This window comes from Triplophysa rosa, linkage group LG5 (assembly GCF_024868665.1).
Source record: "Triplophysa rosa linkage group LG5, Trosa_1v2, whole genome shotgun sequence".
Classification (NCBI taxonomy): Eukaryota; Metazoa; Chordata; class Actinopteri; order Cypriniformes; family Nemacheilidae; genus Triplophysa; species Triplophysa rosa.
The window spans coordinates 28,647,386-28,672,266 of record NC_079894.1 but is presented as its reverse complement, the minus strand read 5'-3'; the positions used below and the strand labels follow the sequence as shown (position 1 = coordinate 28,672,266).

General features: G+C 41.4%; 1 protein-coding gene across 6 annotated transcripts in view; it reads left to right on the top strand.

Annotated features, from left to right (window-relative positions):
* Nucleotides 1-24,881, top strand: part of LOC130554346 (adenylate cyclase type 1-like) — a 92,494-nt gene that overhangs the window by 7,169 nt on the left and 60,444 nt on the right. For all 6 annotated transcript variants that reach the window (XM_057333922.1, XM_057333921.1, XM_057333924.1 and 3 more), the window contains exons 2-4: nucleotides 11,017-11,166; nucleotides 11,454-11,572; nucleotides 20,926-21,037. In XM_057333922.1, coding sequence (XP_057189905.1) covers nucleotides 11,017-11,166; nucleotides 11,454-11,572; nucleotides 20,926-21,037 — 381 coding nt within the window. The remainder of the gene's footprint in view (nucleotides 1-11,016; nucleotides 11,167-11,453; nucleotides 11,573-20,925; nucleotides 21,038-24,881) is intronic.

The window sequence follows — 24,881 nt, the reverse complement described above, 5'->3', positions numbered from 1 at the left end:
GTATGCATAGGTCAGTTGTCAATGCCCAAAGCACTTTCATCAGTTCTGTGTTATTTAACTGAATTAATTATGATTTATAATATCCCTTTATGTAGTGGTGTAACAGTACTCTAACTGAACTGAAAAACCATAACGCACTGAACCCCCCCTGATTTCTTTGCCCAGCCCTGGCCCATTGTTGATGTTGACCTCTTTACCTTGTGTTTAATAAATTAAATTAATATTTGTTTATTTTTATTAAAGTCCCGTGAACCGGAAATTGCGATAATTTTTACTTCCGTATTTTTACGCATTTCCGAGTGAAACAAATTTAGAATGAGAAAAACAGTGGGCGTGGCTTGTTTTTTCACTGTGATCTGATTTGATGCATAAAAATAGCTGTTGCATTTTGAAATGGAACTGGAAGCAGACTGACAGTTGAAGGGGAGGAGTTAACGGATGCTCCGCCCAAGCCATCTAACTTATGTTATCCGAGATGGATAGTCACTAGAGGGCAGAATTGCATTTTCAGATTTTAACTTAAAATTAGGAGGGCACATGAATAAAAAAAGGAGAATAAATACTGCAATTTCATAATAAATAGGAATTGTAGTTTTCAATTTCATTAGGACTTTAAATATTAAAGGGGGGTTTGTATGGAGAACAAAAAATGACTTGAGTATAAATAAATAAATGAATAAATAAATACATGCATGAATGCATACATGCAGAAATAGATAAATGAATAAATAAACACAGAAATAAATAGTTAAATAAATAAATACATGCAAAAAATAAATAAATATATAAATACATTCCAAAATGTATAAATAATTAAATCAATAAATAAATGAATACATAAATGCGTAAAAAAAAAAAATCTGTAAAAATATTAACTTTGTACCATTTTTGTACTACTTCATTTATTTCTGTATTTTTATATTTATTTACGAATTTCTACATTTATTTATTTATTTCTACATTTATTTATTTCTGTGTCCATATGTTAATAAGGTAGGCGGTTCTTCTCAATGCAGGATAGGTTGTTTACACATGACGTCACTGTAGCGAGGAAGGCGGGACGAGAGCCGTGGGGCAGGAAGGCGGGGCCGGTGGCGTGAGTGATAATGAGTATCAGCTGTACGCGCACCGGTCCCGCATGCCTCACGGGTGAGCTCGGGAGCATAAGAGGACGAGCGACAGGACTGCCGACGAGAGAGGACCGGGCCCGGAAATGCTAAGTTTTGTTTATGTGTTTATGTTCGTGTGGCCGGCTGCCGGCCTGTTTTGCTGCTGTTTATTGTTTATTTATTTTTGATTAAATGTTTTTAATGTTCGCCGGTTCCCGCCTCCTTCCTTCCCGTTTATTGAGTTTATTACAGTCACGTTACTGCGTTTGAGTAGCGCGAAGTGCAGATGGCGGCCATGAAGTGTTTTCTACTCTACATAGGAATTACACAAACTCAAAATGCCTCTTTTGCGTTGTTTATGGTTGCCTAAATCGATCAAACCATGAAACCACAATGCGTTTCTGTTCATTAGGGGGAAAATACAAGTATAGAAAAAATGCAGGAAAAAGTGGCTTGTAAACATCTGTCTGCGTAGAGAGGATCCGAGTCGGATAATAGGGACTTTCTGACATGCCTAAACAATGACCAGGGAAATGCAACATTCTGTCAAACCTTACTTGTAATAAACTCTAGCTTCTGTCAAAAGAACAAACCCTTACGGATAAAAACGTGGCTTAAACAACGACCACGGAAGACCATAAAAAATGTAATCTATTGCTGCTAATCAGGCTGCTTAAATTACATTTTATGTTTGTTTCATTTATTTTTTCTGATTTAGATATATTGGATCTTTATTAATGTAATGAAAATAAGAAACCACTTTGGAATCTATTTTTACAGTTGTTATACTAAACGGAAAAAAAAAAAATTCCTATTTGTTATTTCTTTTCAGTTATAAATGGGGACGCGGTGTAAATATGTAATCTGCTTGTTTTGGGTGTCTATGAGTGAAAGAGTGGTGTGGTTGCGCTCGTGGAGCTTTCAGCATCTGCGTTTCACAACGAGAAAGCTACCGTCAAACACCCTTTGCGTACTTAGTATAAAAAATTGCTTAATTAAAAATAGTACTTAAATTTATCTTGACCTAAAAACAGAAAATAATAAAAGAAGATACTGGTTTATTAACATAGTTGTAGATTATACCATGTGTTTAGATTTTTTCCCTGTATGGTAAACAAAGTATATACTGTAGGATTTTAATAGTTTATAAGGGAATATGTGGGAACATATATTACTATTGTATATTAAAAGATGGAAAACGCAGAATTCAGAAAAATTTAAACGGAAAAAGCTGAATTTGGGAAAAAAATAAAACTGATTTCATAGGGCCCTAATAATACACTGCATTCAAAAGGTGCAAACTGAATTTGCTCATGTTTACCACATTAAGCTACACTACTTTTAAAATGTCCCTCATAATAATGTTGATGTGTGTCCACACATCTGCGCTGTCAGTCTGTTTGTATTTGCTGCAAAGTTTGATAAATACAGTATCTCATAGAAGTGAGTACACCCCTCACATTTTTGTAAATATTTTATCATATCTGTTCATGTGACAACACTGAAGAAACGACACTTTGCTAATGCTAATGTAAAGTAGTGAGTGTACAGCTTGTATAACAGTGTACATTTGCTGTCCCCTCAAAATAACTCAACACACAGCCATTAATGTCTAAACCTCTGGCAACAAAAGTGAGTACACCCCTAAGTGAAAATGTCCAAATTGGGCCTAAAGTGTCAATATTTTGGGTGGCCACCATTATTTTCCAGCACTGCCTTTTTTCCAGTTCACCAGAGCTTCACAGGTTGCCACTGGAATCCTCTTCAACTCCTCCATGATGACATCACGGAGCTGGTGGATGTTAGAGACCTTGCGCTCCTCCATCTTCCATTTGAGGATGCCCCACAGATGCTCTACAGGGTTTAGGTCTGGAGACATGCTTGGCCAGTCCATCACCTTTACCTTCTACTTCTTTTGGGGTCGTTATCATGTTGGAATACTGCCCTGCGGCCCAGTCTCTGAAGGGAGGGGATCATGCTCTGCTTCAGTATTTCACAGTACATGTTGGCATTCATGGTTGGCATTCAGTTCTTTCCTTATCAATTCGAGCCCGAATCTGATCTGAAAAATGAAGATGATTAAGCCGATACATCGACTTTGCCAGCGCGACTTGAGCAGGATGTAAAGGATTGGTTTTTAAAAAAATATTATGTTAAAGCCGCAGTTTTTGATTAACAGTGGCCACTAGCCTTGTATTATAGATTTGCCACGAATCACTCAGTCCAAACACGACGGTGGCCACCACAGTACAAAAAGATGTCGTTCTCATGTTGATGCAGGGAAGAGATTTTGCGGGCATTAGAAAGACTGTAGAAAGAGCGATGTCTTATGTATTACATCAAATAAAAGGTTTGTGGATTTTATGTTTAAAAAGAAGGATAAAAGTCAGCAGGAGCTAAGACCTGTGTTAATATTATAAAGACTTTCCAGTAGAGACGCGTAAGGACCCGCGGTACTAAGTCTTTTAGCAGATGTACTCACAGATATCTGAGATACGTTCCAGCAGAGAGACATTGGAGAGAAAGATCGTCTAAAAATCTCCTCCGAGGATGCTTTGATTCGGATCAGTGTGTGAGTAACATACTAACATACCAAGATATGTTGTTGTTGTAATATTAGCTGTGTGACGGAGCAGTTTTGAGCGTCATTGTTTATCTGGAACTGCTTATTGTAATATTGTACTCGTCTAGATACTTGAGAGAGAGAGAGAGAGCGAGTTGGAGCTAAAACTGGAGAGCGAGCGAGAGCGCGTATTACTCTTTTACTCAATGATGAATAAACTTTCAGTTAATCCGTGGGTCACATGCGTTCCGCACAGGAGAGCACTATCCGTACGGATCATCCCGCGATCCGTTTCACCACGATACCGCAGCAGAGAGGAAGAGGAAACACGCGTTGTAGAGTTGTGTGTCCGTTTAGGGCTGCTGTACAAAACATGGCGGCGAATTCAGTGTATGTAGGGCCGCTCTGAATGTAGATATAAACAGCTTATTCTAAGGTATTACAAACTTAATGGTTCATTACGTAAGGTCTTTATACACCTCTGAAGAAATAGTTTTGTATATTATATTGCATTTCCGTCAATAGAGCCTCCTAAAAATGCTGTATTGTTCCATTAAATAGTTAAAAACTATAGCTAACTGTTTTACCTTTTATATACGACGTTATAAAGATTTGCCGTTAGTGATCAACCAGTGTTACGCCAGGTCTCGTCTCGACTCAACAAAGACAATAAACCCCATTATAAACACAACATATTTTGCCTCTAGTTGACACATAATTACTGATTATTAGGACTTATGTTGTCTTTTTTCACATGGCGCGCGTGTCTGCATTTGCAGATCACAAACACACGACAAACTCAACTCGCGTTAGTCCGTAAAAAAGTATTTTACAATGAAAATATACTTACAGGCTGCAAATCTGAAGCGCCAGACTGTCCTTGCAAAGTTGTAATGGTTGGAATTGCCCCACTTTTTAACCAAAGCTTTTGTGCACAGCCGGCCTTGATCTCTCCCAGGTTCATGAACTCAACTTTATTTATATAGCGCTTTTTACAATTTTCATTGTTATAAAGCAGCTGTATATGAGACATATTGACTATAAGCAAAACAATTAAAGTTGTACCTGTAAAAACAAGAAAAAGGTGAAAACACAGAAGACAGACATAGACATAGACACACACACACACACACACACACGGACGCGCAGACACACGGACGCGCACGCACACACACACACAGACATGCACGCACAGACACAGACACGCACGCACAGTGAGAGCACACATTTAAGATAAAGGAGAGAGAAGCACAGGTCAAATATAACAGGCTATAAATTCCTATTTGCAATATTAATTAAAACTTTAAAATTCTAATTCTAAAGCAGCCCCCCCGGCCAGGCAAATAGTGCAAAAAAACAGTATGCAAACGGTGGTGAGGAACCCAAAACTCTAATCGAGAAAAAAAAAAACTCAGGGGAACCCAGGCCCAACCAGGGGATTCCAGTTCCCGTCTGACAAAAGCTGCAGCCTCTGCACAAGCTCGACAGTGCTTGCACAACAAGGCTAAATAAAATAAATAAACTTACTAATAAGGTAAATTATAGATTTAAGATTATAATTAATAATCTAATAGCATTTGACATTTTGTAGTGAATAGGTGTCAAGTGACCGCGTCCTTCTTTATCCAGCTCTATCATCTCAGCTCTTGTCAGGTCTGGGCATGAACTTCATCCTGCTCGCTGTGGTAACCTTGGAACAATGAGACAAGACTGGCTGAGAGTAGAGTACTGTTCTGTACTCTTTGATGCAACAAGTACATCAGTTGTGTTTTTGGTTCCTTTTGATCTAACTAATGCAGCCTAAGCCCTCAGAGGATTTATATTATGGAAGAGTAGTGTATGCAAGATTAAAAAGAAGCGTCTTTAGTCTAGATTTAAACTGACAGAGTGTGTCTGCCTCCCGGACAGTGCAGGGAAGACTATTCCAAAGTTTAGGCGCTAGATAGGAGAAGGATCTACCACCTGCACTTGATTTTGAAATTCTAGGTATTACCAACTGACAGGATGCCTGAGAGCGTAATGCATGCGAAGGACTGTAATACAAGAGGAGTTCACTCAAGTACTGAGGAGCTAAACCATGTAGAGCTTTATAGGTAATAAGCAAGATTTTAAAGTTAACGCGATGCTTTATAGGTAACCAGTGCAAGGTTGACAGAACCGGGCTAATATGTTCATACTTTTTTGTATGTGTAAGAACTCGAGCTGCGCGTTTTGGACCAGTTGGAGTTTTTGTAATAAGCCAGCAGGGCAACCACCTAACAGTGCATTACAGTAATCTAGTCTTGATGTCATGAATGCATGAATTAACTTCTCTGCATCTGATAGTGACAACATATGACGTAGTTTAGATATATTCTTAAGATGGAAAAACACAATTTTACAGGTGTTGGCGACTTGGCTCTCAAATGACAGATTACTATCGAATAGAACGCCAAGATTCTTTGCTGACGACGAGGGTTTTATGGAACATCCGTCAATAGTTAAGCAGTATTCTTGGTTGTTACGTATAGCAGTTTTCGGTCCAATAAATAACACTTCTGTTTTGTCCGAGTGCAGTAATAAAAAGTTGTTACTCATCCAGTTTTTTATATCGACTATGCATTCCATTATTCGATGGAACTACTGTGTTTCATGAGGCTTCGAGGAAATATAAAGTTGAATATCATCAGCATAACAGTGAAAGCTAACTCCGTGTCGCTTTATTATATCTCCTAGAGGTAGCATGTATAATGCGAAGAGCAGAGGCCCTAAGACTGAGCCCTGTGGTACACCGTACTGGACTTGTTATTTTGCGTAACACCTCATTGTTTATTGCTACAAATTGAAAACGGTCGGATAAATAAGATTTAAACCATTTCAAAGCTATTCCTTTAATGCCGACATAATTTTCGAGTCTATGTAGGAGTGTGCTGTGGTCAATGGTGTCGAATGCAGCACTAAGGTCTAGCAGCACCAATAACGAGATACAACCTCGGTCAGATACCAATAGCAGATCATTTGTAACTCTGATCAAAGCAGTCTCTGTACTGTGACATGCTCTAAATCCAGACTGGAATTCTTCATTGATGTCATTCCTTTGGAGGAAGGGGCATAATTGAGTTGAAACTACTTTTTCCAGAACTTTAGATATGAAAGGTAGATTCGATATAGGCCTGTAGTTCCCTAGTTCTCTAGGGTCGAGTTGGGTTTTTTTTTACAAGGGGCCTTATAACAGCCACCTTATATGCTTTAGGCACATGTCCTAATGTCAGAGATGAGTTAATAATACTAAGAAGAGGATCTATAATTTCTGGGAGCATCTCTTTCAGTAGATTTGTAGGTAGATATTTGTCACTAGATTTTAGACGACTCATCGTGATCTATGGTATAAAATAATCACATTTTCTCCTTAAGGGCGCTGTAGTTAGTTTGTTCAGCGGGTTTCACTTCTGATTGCATTGTTATAATCTTTTCTCTAATATCTTGGATTTTATTTGTGAAGTAGTTCATAAATTCATCACTGTTATGCTGATATACAGGATCAGAAGTCGCTGACGATTTATTTTTTGTTAATTTAGCCACTGTGTTTAATAAAAACCTAGGGTTGTGCTGGTTTCTTGCCTGGCCAGGGGGGCTGCTTTAGAATTTTAAAGTTTTACTTAATTAATATTGCATATAGGAATTTATAGTCTGTTATATTTGACCTGTGCTTCTCTCTCCTTTATCTTAAATGTGTGCTCTCACTGTGCGTACTTGTCTGTGTATGTGTGTGTGTGCGTGCGCGTCCTTGTGTCTGTGCGTCCGTGTGTGTGTGTCTATGTCTATGTGTGTTAGTACGTGTGCATATTGTGTGTGTGGAGTGTTTTGTATGTGGGTATGTCTGTCTTCTGTGTTTTCACCTTTTTCTTGTTTTTACAGGTACAACTTTAATTGTTTTCCTTATAGTCAATATGTCTTATGTACAGCTGCTTTGTAACAATGAAAATTGTAAAAAGCGCTATATAAATAAAGTTTAGTTGAGTTGAGTGAATGCCATTCAGACAAACATTGCCAACTATCACCCATCCTATATCAAGCTTCTGTGCATAAGGAGCGTCGTGAAGACCGTTTACCTGTGTGCAAACCTTATTGACTCTGATAATGTCACGACCCCGAAGAATCATGATAGGAGCATCTGGGTCTAACTCTGGTATGAATGGAGCTTTAGGCTTTAGGTGAGAGTGATAGAGAGCAGCACTGGGTTTGGGAATGTTGTTACACTCTAGCAAAGTTGGTAGGGTGAGGATTACCTTTCCATCTACAGACTTGATTTGGTAGTCAGATGCTTTTCGACCGATGGTCTCTGTCACTCCAGAAACAAGTTCTAAGGGTATACAAAGAAGCTGGGCTGAGGCATCAAAGAATTCAGAACGAGCTAACGACCTATTGCTCTGCTCGTCAAGAATCATGTAGACTTTCAGTGACTTCTCAGGCTGGCCTTTGGGGTAGACTTTTACCTAGCTGATTTTTGCAAAACATTCCTCCAACGGCTTCTCACGGAACGTACCGCATTTCCTTAGTAAATGTGGTCTTTTGTGAATGGGAAAAAGTCTCTCTGCATCCTCAGCTTTCCGATCATCTTTATCTGTGTCTAAATTAACAGGAAAATATACATTTATCTTGTTTATGGAGACTTCTCTTGATTTGCTTGGCTTCCAACTAGCCTTGTCTGCTTTATGAAGTGAATCTGTTTGAGAAGAAAAGTTGAACCCTGGTTCATTCCTTATTCTAGCTTGCTGACTTATAAAGTCAACCAAGACCTCGAAGGGGGGAAATGGAGCACCATACCTCTCTTTTTAACCAGATCCATGTGACAACCACTTTTATTGTAGATTAAATGGCAGCTTCTTAACAATGGGATTGATACCCCTAGCGGTGTCCAGATACGACAGGCCTTTGCCTTCAGCTTTGGCTGAAGCTATTTCCATTAGAAGATCTCTAAATTCGTGAAGCTTTGAGTAGTCTTTGCTTGAAATATTCAATACGCTTGAAAAGTGCTCGTTTTGATAACCTCTGGAGCACCATAACACTCTTCCAGTCTAGTCCATATCATGTCAAGACCCTTCAATGGCTGATTAATGTATACAGACCTCATGCGTGTAGCATGCTCAGCTGATTCTTTAACTAACCATTTGACTAACAAGTCCATTTCTTCACAAGGTGTCAAGTTCAAACCACTTACAGCATTTTGAAAGGACCGTTGCCATGCTCTGAAGCTTTCCTGCTGGTCATTGAACTGTATTAAACAAGTGTTAACAAGTTCACGACAAGCAAAATATCTGACAAAGTCTGAAATGTCTGTCTTGTCTTGTTGGTAAGGTTGAAGTGTTTGACTTGCCACTGAGAAAGGCGGTGTGCTGCTTTGGGCGAAATGTGTGTGCCTTCTGCGCTGGTTACCATTTTGAGTGTTACCAGGTGGATGAATTATGGCTGGTGAGAATTGTGATGGTTGAGCAGTATCTTTTCTTTGTTGCATGTGATAAAATTCAGCATTGTCTGAGCGACTCACTGCCTTAAAATGTGTAGCAGGAACAGAATGTCTGACTGGTAACTCTGTGTAAGGCTATAAGAATTCATCTAGAGGGAGTGGCTCTGTTTTTGATGCTGATTCTATGACTGCTTGTAGATTCATCTGTTCAACGTATTCACACATTCGCTGCATAACATCCACAGGAGCTGTTTCCAGTGGAGGGTCATGTTTACTATGGATGCTGGTGTCAACATCTGCTTTTAGAGCTTCTGCTTCAGCTACGGCTGCAGCAATTTCTCTAACATCATTTTATCAATTTTTGCCTCCAATTTGGCTTTCTCTTTATTTTTTCCTCCTCATCTGCATACATTAAACATGCCTTGGCTGCTTCAGCTTTTGCTCTGGCCATTGCAGCTGCAGCATTTGTAGAGGAGCTGCCCGATCGTGAAGATGACAAATATGATCTGGTTTTGAGTGAGGTTGTGGTCTTCATTGCGCACACAATCTTTGTTCAATTTACTTGAATCTTCACAAAGTGCTCCTGCAATTTTCCCGCTTTTTCACTGTACTGTCCTCAACATGTTTTTAGTGTTTTTTTAATACAAAAGCAATTATGAATACACATACCGAACTATTTATTTCTAACTTCCTGTCAAGATGCCAAATATGTAGATCCAAAGCCAAGGGCATACATAACACTGTAACCCAAGTTTAAAAACGGAAAAAAGTATCGTGTTATGCCAAATTAAGACGTCTGTACAACGGGTACGATACAGGTCGGCGACTGTAGGTGAGTGCATGTTAAAAGTGACCAATCAAAGGATCGGAGAAGTCTGCCATTGTCCCGCCTCCAAAGTCTCAGAAGTCAACTCGACTAGCGAGCAAGTGTTGAGCAGTTGCGAAGGCATAGAGAGAATTGCACGCACGCTCGTCAAAGCCTCTGCTCGCGGACTGCGTTTTTGCACACGGAGCAGAAATGCGCTCTCGCAAGGATTCTTTTTTCGCTTATGTGGCCAAAACTTAACTTCTGGTACACATCTGCAAGAGTCACTGCAGATTATTTTTGATAACAAGCAAAAGAAATAAGATGTAAATCACATTAGCTATCAAGTTAAAGGTATGTCTTGCCAGTATTATTTTGGGTTACCAGTAGAAGAACTGTTACTTGGCTATACACGACACATTCAACAAATTGCATATTAAATACAATTATATACAATAAAATATTAATTTAATTAATATTAATACAAATTAAGAAACGTAAATAGTTACCAGCACCAAAAGCAGACTGTGTTTCACCACATTCAGTTAAATTAAAGTATATAATGCGCAGAAAAGGGTCCCTCACGGAGTTTAATCTACATCAATGCCTTATATTCTCTAAAATTTGGCTCGATATTTGTTTTAAAAAGTCAGAAACGACTCTTCTTTTTCCAAGTGCTCTCACCAGCTGACAACAGCAGCAGATGGTGCATCTAGTAAATTCTCGTTAGAATAGATGATCTCATTTCGGTTCACTTCTTGATTTTGAAGGCTGAGTCCTCGCTTCAAAGTCTGTATCCTTCGGAGGTCTCAGCCTTCAAATTTGCATGCAGCTTATAAATACATGTGGCAAAAAGGAAATGAGCAAATAAGCTATTGGTCATGATCAGATTTAGTACTGGTGGTGCTTGGTTGAATGGGTATCAGCCGCATATGTAACAAGCTTTGTTTGATTTTTATGTATGTGGTATTACAATAAATTAATAATAAATTTGTTAATTCATTTTAATAATTATGTTTATTTGTAATGTTTTTTAATTTAATTTCTCCTGTGTGTGTGTGTGTGCATGCGCGTGTGCGTGTGTGTAAGACAGTTGGTTGCAAACACAGTGTTCTTCACGGGTGTGAATCTATCTGGTCTGTTTGTCCGAATGCTGACAGAGAGATCTCAGAGGAAAGCATTTCTCCAGGCCCAAAACTGCATTGTGGAGAGATTGCGCATGGAAGAAGAGAATGAAAAACAGGTGAACATATCATATTTGGGGCTAGTACTTTGTCTGGCCAAGGGAATAATTTGTCGACAGTACTGTTTAGTGACACAAGTGCTGCAAAATAATACACTTTAGCTTTATGGATAAAAATAACAAAGTTTTCCTGTTTAGAATTGGCTGTCCTGTATACGTAGTTATTAATTGATTTATTAGATAAATTGTGTTCATGATTTTTTTATTTCCCCTTTTTTCTCCCATTAACATCAAAACACAAAATGAATGAAATGAAAAATGCAAATCCGTAACACACTTTCACAAAGGAGCGTCTCTTGATGAGTCTGTTGCCCAGGAATGTTGCAATGGAAATGAAGGAAGATTTCCTTAAACCCCCAGAGAGGATCTTTCACAAGATTTACATCCAACGGCATGACAATGTCAGGTAAAACTGTCTGTTAGCTTATGTTTTTTTGTTTGTGGTATGTTTCTAGCATTGGTGGAATTTAGGAAAAAAAACAGGCTCAACTGGAGGGCTATTTGGAAATTGAATTGCGTTGTGTTCACTATTTGTTAAAGTGTTGCAATCTTACTCATTGCATTATGGCATCAGCCGAATTACCCATTGTTTTATGTAAATGTATTGTCAGGAAAATTGGCAGAAGAACCCAAGCGCAGGCAACGGCAGTGAAGGGGTTAACCAATGACTTTATTAAATGATAGACACAACAGAAACAAAACACCCACGATGGGGAAAATAGAACTAAGAGTATATATATAAATATAAAAGAGTAAACACAACAACTTCCCTCAAGGGGGCAAAAACGAGAACAAAATAATAAACAAACTAACAGGCAAAACAGCAGAAACAACACGAGAAACTCACAGAACAGCAAGAACAGGAACGTCGACCATAAACATACACACAGAACGCAATGACAGAGCACAGGACAATGAAACATGAGGATATTTAAAGGGAAGACAAACGAGGGATAACGACACGGGGCAGGTGTGGGTAATCAAACACTTAGGGAAGGATAACGAGGAAACGAGATGGCGGGAACAGAGACGAGACACTGGAAAAACACATGAGAGGTTAAAACATAAACATCTCATGGCCTTCCCACATAAAACCCAAGGACTCTGCCCCGATCCCACCACACGACTAGAATTTCATAAACAAGACGGTGGGACCGTGACAAGGTATTACGGTTCGGGTGTGATGTCATTACGTTATAATGTCATTACGTTACGTTGCACTAAGTGTGGAATATTTTCAAGTCCATGCTGGCCAAAAAAAAAATGCTGGTGAAGAGATGAGCAAGCACTGAGCAACATTTTGTTTGTTTCTGAATACGTGAGTGATGGTGAACTGCGCACTCAAGCTCAACAGGTTATGGGCCCAGAACCCAGAAACAAGCAAGCATTTTTGAGGAAGTTTTACGCAACATATAACGTGATCTAGCTTGACAAAAGAAGCATATAATAAGTAGCAAAAGTCTGTGACTTTATAAAATGACAAACAGAGCGGCAGGAATCTTTTGATCTTTCATGTCTTTATTGAGAACAACCAAAATAACCTTGTAGTGCTTGTGGAAAAAGTATGTGAACCCTTGAGTTAATGACCTCAAAAAAGCTAATTGGAGTCAGGTTTTGGCACATCTGGAGTCTCGTTAAGATAATAAGTTTGGAGGTGTGGACTACAGCTACCTTGACTCATAAAAACCCCTCAAAACTTTTGGAGTTTGCTCTGCACAAGAAGAACACGCTTATGTGAGCCATGCCTCGCCAAAAAGAGCTTTCAGAGGATCTACGATCAAGAATTGTTGATTTACATAAAGCTGGCAAGGGTTACAAGTTATTTCAAAGACTTTAGAAATTCACCAGTCTACAGTTAGGCAAACAATCTACAAATGGAGACAGTTTGGGACTGTTGCTACTCTACCAAGAAGTGGGCGCCCAGTCAAAATGACACCAAGAGCACAACGAAGACTCATCAATGAGGTAAAGAAACAACCCCGTATGACAGCCAAAGATTTGAAGGCATCATTGGAACTTGCTAACATCTCTGTTCATGAGTCTACAATACGTAAAACACTGAACAAGCAGGGTATCCACGGCAGGACACCACGAAGGAGCCATGCTTACTAAAAAGAACATTGCTGCACGCCTGAAGTTTGCAAAAGAGCACATTGACACTCCACCGCGGTATTGGCAAAATGTTTTGTGGACTGATGAAGCTAAGATTGAACTATTTGGAAAAAACACACAGCACTACACCTGCCGTAGAAAGGTCACGGCATATCATCATGAAAACATCATCCCAACTGTAAAGTATGGTGGAGGAAACATCATGATTTGGGCCTGCTTTGCTGCATCAGGGCCTGGCCAGCTTGGAATCATTGAGGGGAAGATGAATTCCCAAGTATATCAGACAATTCTTCAGGATAATGTGAGAATGTCTGTACGTCAGCTGAAACTGTGTAGAAGGTGGGTGATGCAACAGGACAACGACCCAAAACACCGGAGCAAGTCCACAACAGAATGGGTTCAGAAAAACAAAATCCACAATTTTGGAGTGGCCAAGTCAGAGCCCAGACCTCAACCCAATGGAGATGCTATGGATTGACTTGAAGAGGGCCATACAAATGAGACATCCAAAGAATATGACCGAGCTAAAGCAGTTCTGCCAGGAAGAATGGGCTAAAATTCCTCCTCAACGACGTGCAGGTCTGATCCACAGCCACAGGAAGTGCTTGGTTGAGGTTATTGCTGCCAAGGGGGGTCAACCAGTTATTAATTTACTAGGGTTCACTTACTTTTTCCACTGCCATTTTGAATGTTGAACGAGTGTGTTCAAAAAAGACATGAAAGATCAGAATTTTTTTGTTATTATTTTTAGACACATTATGTTTGTCAATACCCTTGACTTGGATGAAGATCAGATCAGATAGACTACAGCTCTGCATTCAACACCATTGTGCCCTCCAAGCTAGATGTGAAACTCAACTCAACTCAACTTTATTTATATAGCGCTTTTTACAATTTTCATTGTTTCAAAGCAGCTGTACATGAGACATATTGACTATAAGCAAAACAAGTTATACCTGTAAAAACAAGAAAAAGGTGAAAACACAGAAGACAGAAATACCCACATACAAAACACTCCACACACACACACGCACACGCACAAGCGCACGCACGCACGCAAACACACACACACATAGACACGTATGCACACACAGTGAAAGCCCACATTTAAGATAAAGGAGAGAGAAACAGAAGTCAAATATTAACCAGACTATAAATTCCTATATGCAATGTTAATTATGTAAAAGTTTAAAATTCTAAAGCAGCCCCCCCGGCCAGGCAAATAGCACAAAACAGTATGCAAATGGTGGCGAGGAACCCAAAACTCCAATCGAGAAAGAAAACCTCAGGAGAACCCAGGCCCAACCAGGGGATTCCTGTTCCCCTCTGGCAAAAGCTGCTGCCTCTGCACAAGCTCCACAGTGCATGCACAACAAGGCTAAATAAACATAAATAAATTTACTAATAAGGTAAATTATAGATTTAAGATTATCATTAATAATCTAATAGCATTTGCTCCTTCTTTATCCAGCTCTATCATCTCAGCTCTTGTCAGGTTGATGCTTCCCATTCTCTGCTCTACCATCAGGTCAGGCCATGAACTGCATCCTGCTCGCTGTGGTAACCTTGGAACAATTAGACAAGACTGGCCGAGAGTAGAGTATGTTCTGCACTCTTTGTTGCAACAAGTACACCAGTTGTGTTCCTGGTTCCGGTTGATCTAACTAATGCAGTCTAAACCCTCAAGAGGATTTATATTAATCAAGTCTGGCCAAGATAAGCCAGTCATCGAGATAGTTGAGGATATGCACGCCCTGCTCCCTGAGGGGAACGAGAGCAGCCTCCGCGACCTTAGTAAAGGCACGGGGAGACAGGGCCAGACCGAAGGGCAGGACCTTGTACTGGTATGCTCGACCCTTGAAGGCAAACCGAAGAAACGGTCTGTGCCGTCTGAGAATCGAGACATGAAAGTACGCGTCCTTCAGATCGATTGCCACGAACCAATCCTGATGTCGGATAGACGTCAGGATGCGCTTCTGCGTCAACATTCTGAACGGGAGCCTGTGAAGGGTCTTGTTCAGAGTGCGCAGATCCAGGATGGGGCTGTAAAACCCCAAAGACATCTCGGCCAGAGGGACGGGCTCGATCGCCCCCTTCGCCAGAAGGGTGGCAACCTCCGCCCGAAGTATGGGAGCATTCTGGCCTTGCATTGAGGTGAACAGAATGCGAAACTTGGGCGGGTGCCTGGCGAACTGGATCGCGTAGCCGAGACGGATCGTCCTCACTAGCCACTGCGACGGATTGGGGAGCTGTAACCAGGCCCCCAGATACCGTGACAGAGGAAATAGTGGAGAGATCTGCAACATCGTCCCTGTGGGGGGAGGTTCTGCGGCTGGCAGCACGGCTGTCTTGCCAGGGGCGGAGCCCTGGGGAGACGAGCAGGTCTGCTGATTTACCTGCCTTAAGTCTTCGCTGCACGACGCACCGTCGAGTGGAGAGTGCTGAAGGCTGCGGCATCGGCATGAGGCAACGTCGGGTAGAGGCTGCTGTATAATGGAAACGCCCAGGGAGGAAGGAAGCTCTCTTTGTGAGAAAGTGGGCACCAGGCCCTGAAAAGGGATCGTTCCAGTGTGGCTCGACAGCGGTGGTGTGGCTGGAACTGCGCCCGATGTCCTAGTCCTCCCTGGGCTGTTCCCATCAGGGCCACTTCTTCTTGTTCGGCTGCTGACGGGGAGAAGATGTTTTAGACGTGCTTCCATTACTACCCAAATCTGCTCCGAGCAGGGATCGAACCGCTGATCAGTCTGACTTTGACACAAAAGTCTGACACCCTAACAAGTGTCCTATACACCATGACATCTCACTTAATTCTGTTTTATTTCTGTTGTTTCATTCATTCACTTACTGATTAATTTGTTTGTTTATTGGTACATTTATCTATTTATTAATTAAAATTTATGTCATTTTCAGCAAATCCACTGTATGCATATCGTAAAGTGTGCCTCGCTCTCAAGCGCTTTCTGCTGCCATGTTACTTTTTTTGGTGCCGTTGCCATGGTGAATCGTAATATCATAGCTTCATTGACCATGGCTTGTCGTAGTTGTGGTGCAAGCACTTAACTCAAGGTAAGCCTACCCAGAGTTGATAGAATAATTCAAATCAGCTGTTCTGAAGCCAAAATCTCAAAGTTTCGCATCTCGGTATAAATGAACTCAGAGTTCCCATTTTAACTCAGTGTTGGTTGAACCTCCTTATTGAAACGGGTCCCAGCTGGGGTGTATTCCAGAAAGCTGGGTTAATTTACCCTCAGCTAAACCCTGAACTCTTGGTTGATAAACCCAAACCTTGCTAACTCAAGGTATGTCGGTTCCAGAACACGTTTGAAGGGTAAGTTTAATCAACCTCCCGCAAGTTACCCAGAGTTAATGCGCGTTCACAGGAACAACATGAAGACATTGCCAATGGATCACAGATTTCACGAGTCACCATGGAAACTGTTAAGAAGCTTAACGTTTTTGACTGTGAAACAATGTTATAAATCAGAGTTTCTTTTGCTCAAAAGACTTAAATCTGCATCGGTGTATAAAGTGCTCAATTTTGAAACAAAAATATTGTGTAATTGAATTTATACGTTTATAAAACTATAAAGATAGTTTAGATATATTTAGGCTACTATAAGTATGTTTATACTAAGATATTTAAAATATTTATTCATCATGGGTATCTAAATCTGTTAGATTTGTTGAGATGTTTGTAACCGTTATTTTACCATGTGTATGGTTTTTTACTGGTGTATTTTCCATGTATTTAATCACATTGCTAATTGTGTAGGCTGTATATTGAACCTCTATTTTGTTCCTTAAAAAACAAATTTTATTTGGTTTTGTGAAAACTGACTTTGCAATGTATCAGCTCTATTTTTAACAGTTACTGATGTAGTCATATTAATGGAGACTCTTTTCATTTTAGAAACTGCAACAGTTGTCATAATTCAAAAAAATTGTTGAACACTTCAGTACACACTAACCATGATAATTAATTTGCATTAGAGGATGAAGGTAGAGAATGAAACGTTAGGCCCACAGTTACATGTCCAATATGTAATACATGTCATGTAATATATCCCTTTTAAATTAATGTAGTTCAAATAAATCCATTTTCATTTTTTGGTTTGAATTTGTTAGATAAAAGGCCATGGCTTTGCAAATGTTAAAAGAGGTGGAAAAGGCCTATCCTGAAAGGCTATTTGTAACTTGGAGAAAGGCTTTCAATACTAAACTGTAGGAGGAGGCTGAGGATCAGAAAGAGATTTTCAGTTTATACGAAAAACCTTAAAGTGGAGGTAACATGCTATGTCATGCATTCTGACTTCTTTATACTGTTGAACATGATTTCATGATTTCAACATGATGATTTCATAAACAGGGATCTTATTCCTTTTAATGGGAAATTCTCTCGAAAAAGCACGCCCACGGCAAGGCGAAAGAAATAGCCCACCCACACGCCAACCAACGGCTGATAGGAAGACCCGCTTATCAAGATTTCAGTGATGGATGTTATATAAACGGTGGATATAACGCTGGATTTGGAGACTGTTTGAAACTGATAGATGGCGCGGTCCCAGTGCTAAAAGATGCTGGACATGAACTGCAGTCAAACTAAGTCATATGTCTCTGTTTTGCGGGCAATCGGTGTGTACGTGCATAATGTAGAAACCACGAAGGGATTATTGCGATGATGTGTTGTATGCTCGTGCTGTAGTTCCGTCCCCTCTGCCTGCCTCAAGCAGTTCGTCTTTTTCTGGAAAAAGCTATATATCTCTTTTATACATTTTATCAAACTAAATACTCTTTGAAGATACAACGTATGCAATACTACTGTATAGGTACAAAAGATTAATATGAGGTTGTCAGAAACTGCGTGTGTTGCCCGATCTTTAAGCCTACGTTTTTTCATGTTTTTTTAATGTAAATGGTTTAAAGTTATAACAGTATGCCATAGTTGATCTCTTTGGGGGTCACCTAATAAAGCCTTCCAAACCTGCCAGCCTGGGAATCGAACTTACAAACTTTGAGTTTTAAGTCTGGCTCTCTAACCATTAGGCCACAACTATCCTTGACCCAATGCATCAAATGTTGCCTAATAAGTGGACAAGAGTAATGATATGCAGTTGTTCAATAAATTGTTCTGCAGTGTGCATGCTTGTCCGTGTGTGTGTGTTAGTACATGTGCATATTGTGTGTGTGGAGTGTTTTGTATGTGGGTATGTCTGTCTTCTGTGTTTTCACCTTTTTCTTGTTTTTTCAGGTACAACTTTAATTGTTTTGCTTATAGTCAATATGTCTCATGTACAGCTGCTTTGTAACAATGAGAATTGTAAAAAGCGCTATATAAATAAAGTTGAGTTGAGTTAAAATACTTCACTATTAACATCCTTTAACTGTTGTTAATTGTAAGGTGTGCATATACATCCAGTGATATTTGGAGATGTTTTAATAAACCTAATTCAAAGTATATGCAGTATTCAATAAAATACATAAAGCCTAAATTTGTTTAATAACAACAGCTGACATTATTTTATTTAAAGATTATTTCATTTTAAAAGGTTAAATAGTAAAGTTAATATTAAAATAGTTGTGAATGCTGAATTGCGATGGGTGAGATTGGAAATGTAATTGTAATATTGCTGTAAAATTATAATAATATACGTAATATGTGCTTCCACGCCCACTTGACTCTCACCAAAAAGCGCACACGACCCCTGAAGTTTAGTAACATTTCCTTGAAATGAACTAACCCTGGAACATAACCTGCTCAAAGTTATCTCGGTTTTTGGAACCAAAAGTTGAGGTTATCAGCTAACTAACCCTTAAACTTGCCCGGGTATGTCACATAACCGGCTTTTGATGTTATAGTGTAAGCCTTTCATTGCTGTAACCCTTAAAACCAGACTGCCATAGGGCTACTGTAAATGTATTTGCCCGCTGAGCACTGTTTTCCTGATGCCACCAGGGTGGCAATTGCGCTGATGGCATCATCGCTGCTTTGCATATATATACTGTATATATATATATATATATATATATATATATATACACACAGTGCCCTCCACTATTATTGGCACCCTTGGTAAATATGAGCAAAGAAGGCTGAAAAAAAGAAATATGCATTGTTTCTCGTTTTGATCTTTTATTTTAAACATCTACAAAATTCCAACATTTCATTGAAGGAAAACAATTTGAAGTAGGGGGAAAATCACATTGTAATTTCTAATACACCCTGGCAACAATTATTGGCAGCCCTAGAAATTTATGAGTAAAATATCTTCCAGGTATATTCCCATTAATATAATTGTTTTCTGAGCACACCAAGGTGACTGGAAAAATGATGTTGTCCAGTCATGACTTCTTGTTTATTAATATTAAGTAACACAATATAACCTGTAATATTAAGTAACACAAAGCCTTAAACCCCATAATCATTCATCACTATGGGTAAAACCAAAGAATATAATTCTGATGTGCAGCAAAAGTTTGCTGAGCTACACAAAATATAAAGTGGATTTACAAGGAAATGGTTGGGCAATCATCAGGGCAATAATTAAAAAGTGTCAATGGACTGGAGATGTTGCAAATCTGCCTGAAAGAGAATGTGGGTCTATATTGTCTTTTCAGAAGTCAAAGACTTTTCAAAGATCTCAGATGAAGAATTGCAGAAATTAGTTGAATTTTAGTGTCAGAAAAATAAAATAAAAATAAAGAAAAACTGCACATCCATCACCATCCAGTAGTTTGGGACACTGTTCAAGAAACAAATCTTCAGCTCTCATGCAAAAATAAACTCCACCATATTAATCTGCCATACTGGAACTTCAAACAGGACTGGGGTCTATGGCCATATGAAATGAGTTTTTTGGGAGCAATAACACAAGATACGTTTTTTGCACACAGGGATAAAGAAGTGCCCCATGTCCACAGTTAAATATACCACCAGATCTTTATTGTTGTTGACCAACATTTATGCCAGAGGTTATGGACATCTTGTTCAGATACATGCCATCATGTATTATATCAAATACCAACAGATATAAAAATCAATGCCTGAATGGCTCTTATAGAAATATTATAATGGGTCATGGTTAGATCGTCCATCAGCACATTGGTTCAAAACAAACATCCAAATCAACAAAAAATGGGTCACTGAACACAAAATCAAGATCCTGCTATAGCCATCCCAGTTCCCTGACCTGAACCCTATAGAAAATGAGTGATATGAACTGAAGAAGAGGGAGGACCAACATTTGAAGGATCAGGAGAAATTCTTTATGGAGGAATGGACTCGGATGACTTTAAATTGATTCTCAAACCTCATCTGACTGAACAGAAAAGACTCAGAGCTGCGTTTCTTATAAATTGAGGTTGCGGAGTGTATTAAACACAAGTGTGGCAATAATTGTGGCCAACATGTATGGAAGAAAAACATTTTTTACAATGTTTGTAAAAAGATCAAAACGAGAAACAATGCAGATTTATTTTTACATTCTTCTTTGCTCATATTTACCAAGGGTGCCAATAATAGTGGAGGGCACTGTATATATCTTTCTAGAGCTCAAGCACCTTACAAAAATGTGATACTAAATTAACAGTAATATAAAAAATAATAATAGTGAAAAAAACACCTTCTTACATTTTATTTTTATTTTTTAGCATCTTGTTTGCAGATATCGTGGGCTTCACCAGTCTGGCGTCACAGTGCACTGCACAAGAGTTGGTCAAGCTCCTAAATGAGCTTTTTGGCAAGTTTGATGAGCTGGCTACGGTGAGTCATTAGCTTATTTTTTTTTAGTGTTGTTGTGGTGAGTTCATATGCTTGCAGGAGCAACAGGAGGACAGGTGATGACGGAAGTGGGGACTTGTCTGTAAGTTAACATTGATTACAAGTAAATAAGTTTCCACTTTAATAAAAAAGATTCTAAAACAAAAATGGTAAATGCAACTATTTAAGAGAATATGATGTTTTATTACAGTTTTGAAGCAAGGGCGCCGCCATCTTGCACTATGCCCTTAATGCATGTGGCGTTACAGGATTTTGTTCACTGCCCAAGTTAATCACACACATTGATAGAGAGACAGTTAAAAATAGACAGGACAGAATAAAAAGATAAAAATAGATTAAATACAGAAAAAGACGTTTACAATTTTTGCTTAGTTTTTTCTCTTTCAAATTTTCAAAGACCTTTTGGAGGCCCCCTGGGGGACCCCGGATCTTAGTTTGAAAACCCTTGGTGTAGAGTACAATCTTGCATGCGGGCAGGGTGAACCTCTAATATTTGATGTAACGAGTGGAATAATTATTCATGTGTCATTTGCGGTTCGGGTGCACGTCGGGAAATAATATGCGTGGGCGGAACGCGGATCCAGTAGCCAAGACTATTTTGACTCACCTCAGCTAAAACGAAGCTGTGTTCAAGCTGTGTCTGAAGAGCTGGTTTCTAATTGCAGCGCGCTTTGCAGCATTGAGCATTGTAGCCAATCGTGTGCAACTGATGGACAGCTATAGTAAGGACTTGATACTCTTATCACAATTTAAATAAACATTTTAGCTCATCATGCTCCTGGTCACTTTTCTGCATTAAGCTTTATTTAGCCTGAATAACAGCTTAGCCTTTGGCAGCTTTGGTATAATTTTACAGAAAAAAGGTAATGGAAATGTTTCTCTAACAGCGAGAAGCCGCCCGGTACTGTAAGGCTACTGGGTAAGCGCTACTTCCTCAAATGGGGGATGCGCTACAGAGACCACTTCCTACCGCAGGGAGGAGTTTAGTGGAGATACCAACATGGTCTCACCGTTAGGGGAGAACTCATGGGAGGAAAGTGCGGACTGAAGGAGTTAACCGCAAGGTGGTGTTCCACCTAGGGAAGGTCATGGGTTACCAAGGTGGAAACCAATCATGAGGATACATCAGACGGAACTGCCTTGCTGGGGGGTTACAATGTCTGGTAGCACTAGGGCCGGTTAGAGCTATGTTGTGGTTAACTCAGTTGGTACCCGGCCTAAGGGGCAGGGCTGCTCTGCCCAGCCTGTCCTCAGGAGGTGCTTGCTTAGTGATGGATGGAGTGCCTGTTCTTCACCCAGTGGGGGAAGAAGGGAGGCTAGTTTAGTACGCTGACCCACCTAGAAGAAAGGTACTGTCATAGGCGTACACCCTACCGGCCGTCGGTCTTGCCTGATGCCCTGCAAGACTCGAGCTGATACCTGTTTTATGCGGAGGCTGTAGGACCTCGCGAAGGTGATTGGTGTAGCCCAACCCGCAGCTCTGCAGATGTCTGCCAGAGAGGCGCCTCGAGCCAGTGCCCACGAGGAGGCTATACTCCGTGTGGAGAGAGCTCTCACCCAGTGGGCGCGGGCGATCTTAAGACAGGTACATCGTAGTGACGGCGTCCATGATCCAGTGCAACAATCTCTGTTTGAGACAGCCCTCCCCTTCTGCTGATCTCCAAAACAGACAAAGAGCTGCTCAGAGCTCCTGCGGCTCTGCGTGCGGTCCAAGCAGAGGCGCAATGTGCGTACTGGACACAACACGGATGGGGTTGGGTCTTCCTCCCCGGTGGGGAGCGCCTGTAAGTTCACCACTTGGTGTCTAGGGGGAGTGGTGGGAACTTTGGGCACGTAGCCGGGCAGGGGTCTCAGGATAGCGTGAGAATCACCGGGCCCAAGTTCTAGGCAATCTGTGGACACGGAGAATGCTTGTAGGTCCGCTACCCTCTTGAGCACCATCCGGAGAGCCATCTTCATCGAGGTCACAAGAGGGTACGGAGCGCGGGTGAGGCAGTGCCTTCCTGCACCCCTTATGAACCAAATGATCAGGTTGTGCTTTCCTAGAGACTTACCAGCAACTGAGTCGTCATGAGCGGCAATAGCGGCTACTTACACGTTCAGTGTGGAAGGGGAGAGATTACTCTCGAGTCTCTGGAAGGACAGCACGTTCCCAATCGAACAACTCCGCGGGTCTTCGCACCAGGATGAGAAGAGGCACCACTTACAGGCGTATAGCCGCCTAGTGGCCAGGGCCCTAGCCTGAGTGATGGTCTTAACCGCCGCAGGTCGGTTAGCTGCCATCAGCGAACGCCACCCTGGTGGTTTATATATGCTACGGCAGTTGTTCTGTCCGACCGGACCAGCATGTGCTTGTCCTGCACGAGAGGTTGTAGCCCCTTCAGTGCGGGTAGCACATCCAACAACTCTAGGCAGTTGATATGCCTGCGCAGGTGGGGGCCCGTCCATCGGCCCGACACTGCGTGCCCATTGCACACGGCACACCAACCCTGCAGGGAGGCATCTGTCGTCACCACGACACGCCTCGTGACCTGCCCGAGAGGGACCCCCGTCCGTAGAAAGGTCATTGAAGACCAAGGGGTTAGGGTGCGTCGGCAGAGAGGCGTAATCACCATCCGCCTGCTGCCGGTGTGCCACTCTCTCCAGGGAACTCGACTCTGTAGCCAGTGTTGGAGCGGTCTCATGTGCATCAACCCGAGGGGTATCACCACCGCCGAGGATGCCATGTGCCCAGGAGCCTCCAAGCAGTTCAACACTGACTGAGCGCAGTCGTGCTGTAATGGAGACAGAGTTGAGTTCCATACCAAAAAAGAGGATGCTCCGCACAGAGGAGAGCTTGTCCTTTCTCGGTTGACCTGTGGTCCCAATCGATCTAGGTGCCGAAGCACTAGGTCCCTGTGTGTACATAACAGATCTCACGAGTGTGTCAAATGAGCCAGTCGTCGAGATAGTTTAGTACCCGCACACCTCTCTCCCTGAGGGGAGTGAGGGCGGCTTCCACGATCTTCGTGAAGACTCGTGGGGACAGGGACGGACCGAAGGGGAGGACTCTGTACTAATATGCCCGACCCTCGAAAGCGAACCGTAGGAACGGGCGATGACGAGGGAGAATCGAGACATGAAATTAAGCATCCTTCAGGTCGATTGCCATGAACCAATCTTGACATCTGATAGATGCCAGGATGCGCTTCTGCGTGAGCATCCTGAACGGCAGCTTGAGTAGGTGCCTGTTCAGGGTACGCAGATCTAGCAACCCCCTTTTTGGGGACGATAAAGTACAGGCTGTAAAACCCATTAAACATCTCGGCTAGAGGGACGAGCACGATCGCTTCCTCTCCAGAGGGGTGGCGACCTCGGCCCGAAGCACGGGAGCATCCTTGCCTCTGACTGAGGTTTGAGAGGATGCCCCGAAACTTGGGCGGGAGTCTGGGGAGTTGGACCGCGTAGCCGAGACGGATCGTATCCCGTAGTCACCGTGACGGTTTGGGAAGCCTTGTCAGGCTCCCAGGGACCGAGACAGGGAGGCTAGGGGTACGTCCTACTTCATCGACCTCCCGGGGGGTGGTTCGATGGCCGGCAGTGCTGATCCCTCGCCTTGGGGGGTCCCCGGAGAGGAGATCGGCTCTGCTGTTTTACCTGTCTGGCGATGATGTAGCACAACGCACCATCAATTGAGAGTGCATAGGCTGATGATTATCCTCGACATTGGGTCTCGCCGTGACGCAACGTCGAGTTGCCGAACACCATCGTGTAGAGGGTGAGAGCGGCTGTGATAAACACCCAGAGAGAGAGAGAAAACTCTTAGAAGTGGGCTTTTGGGACGGGG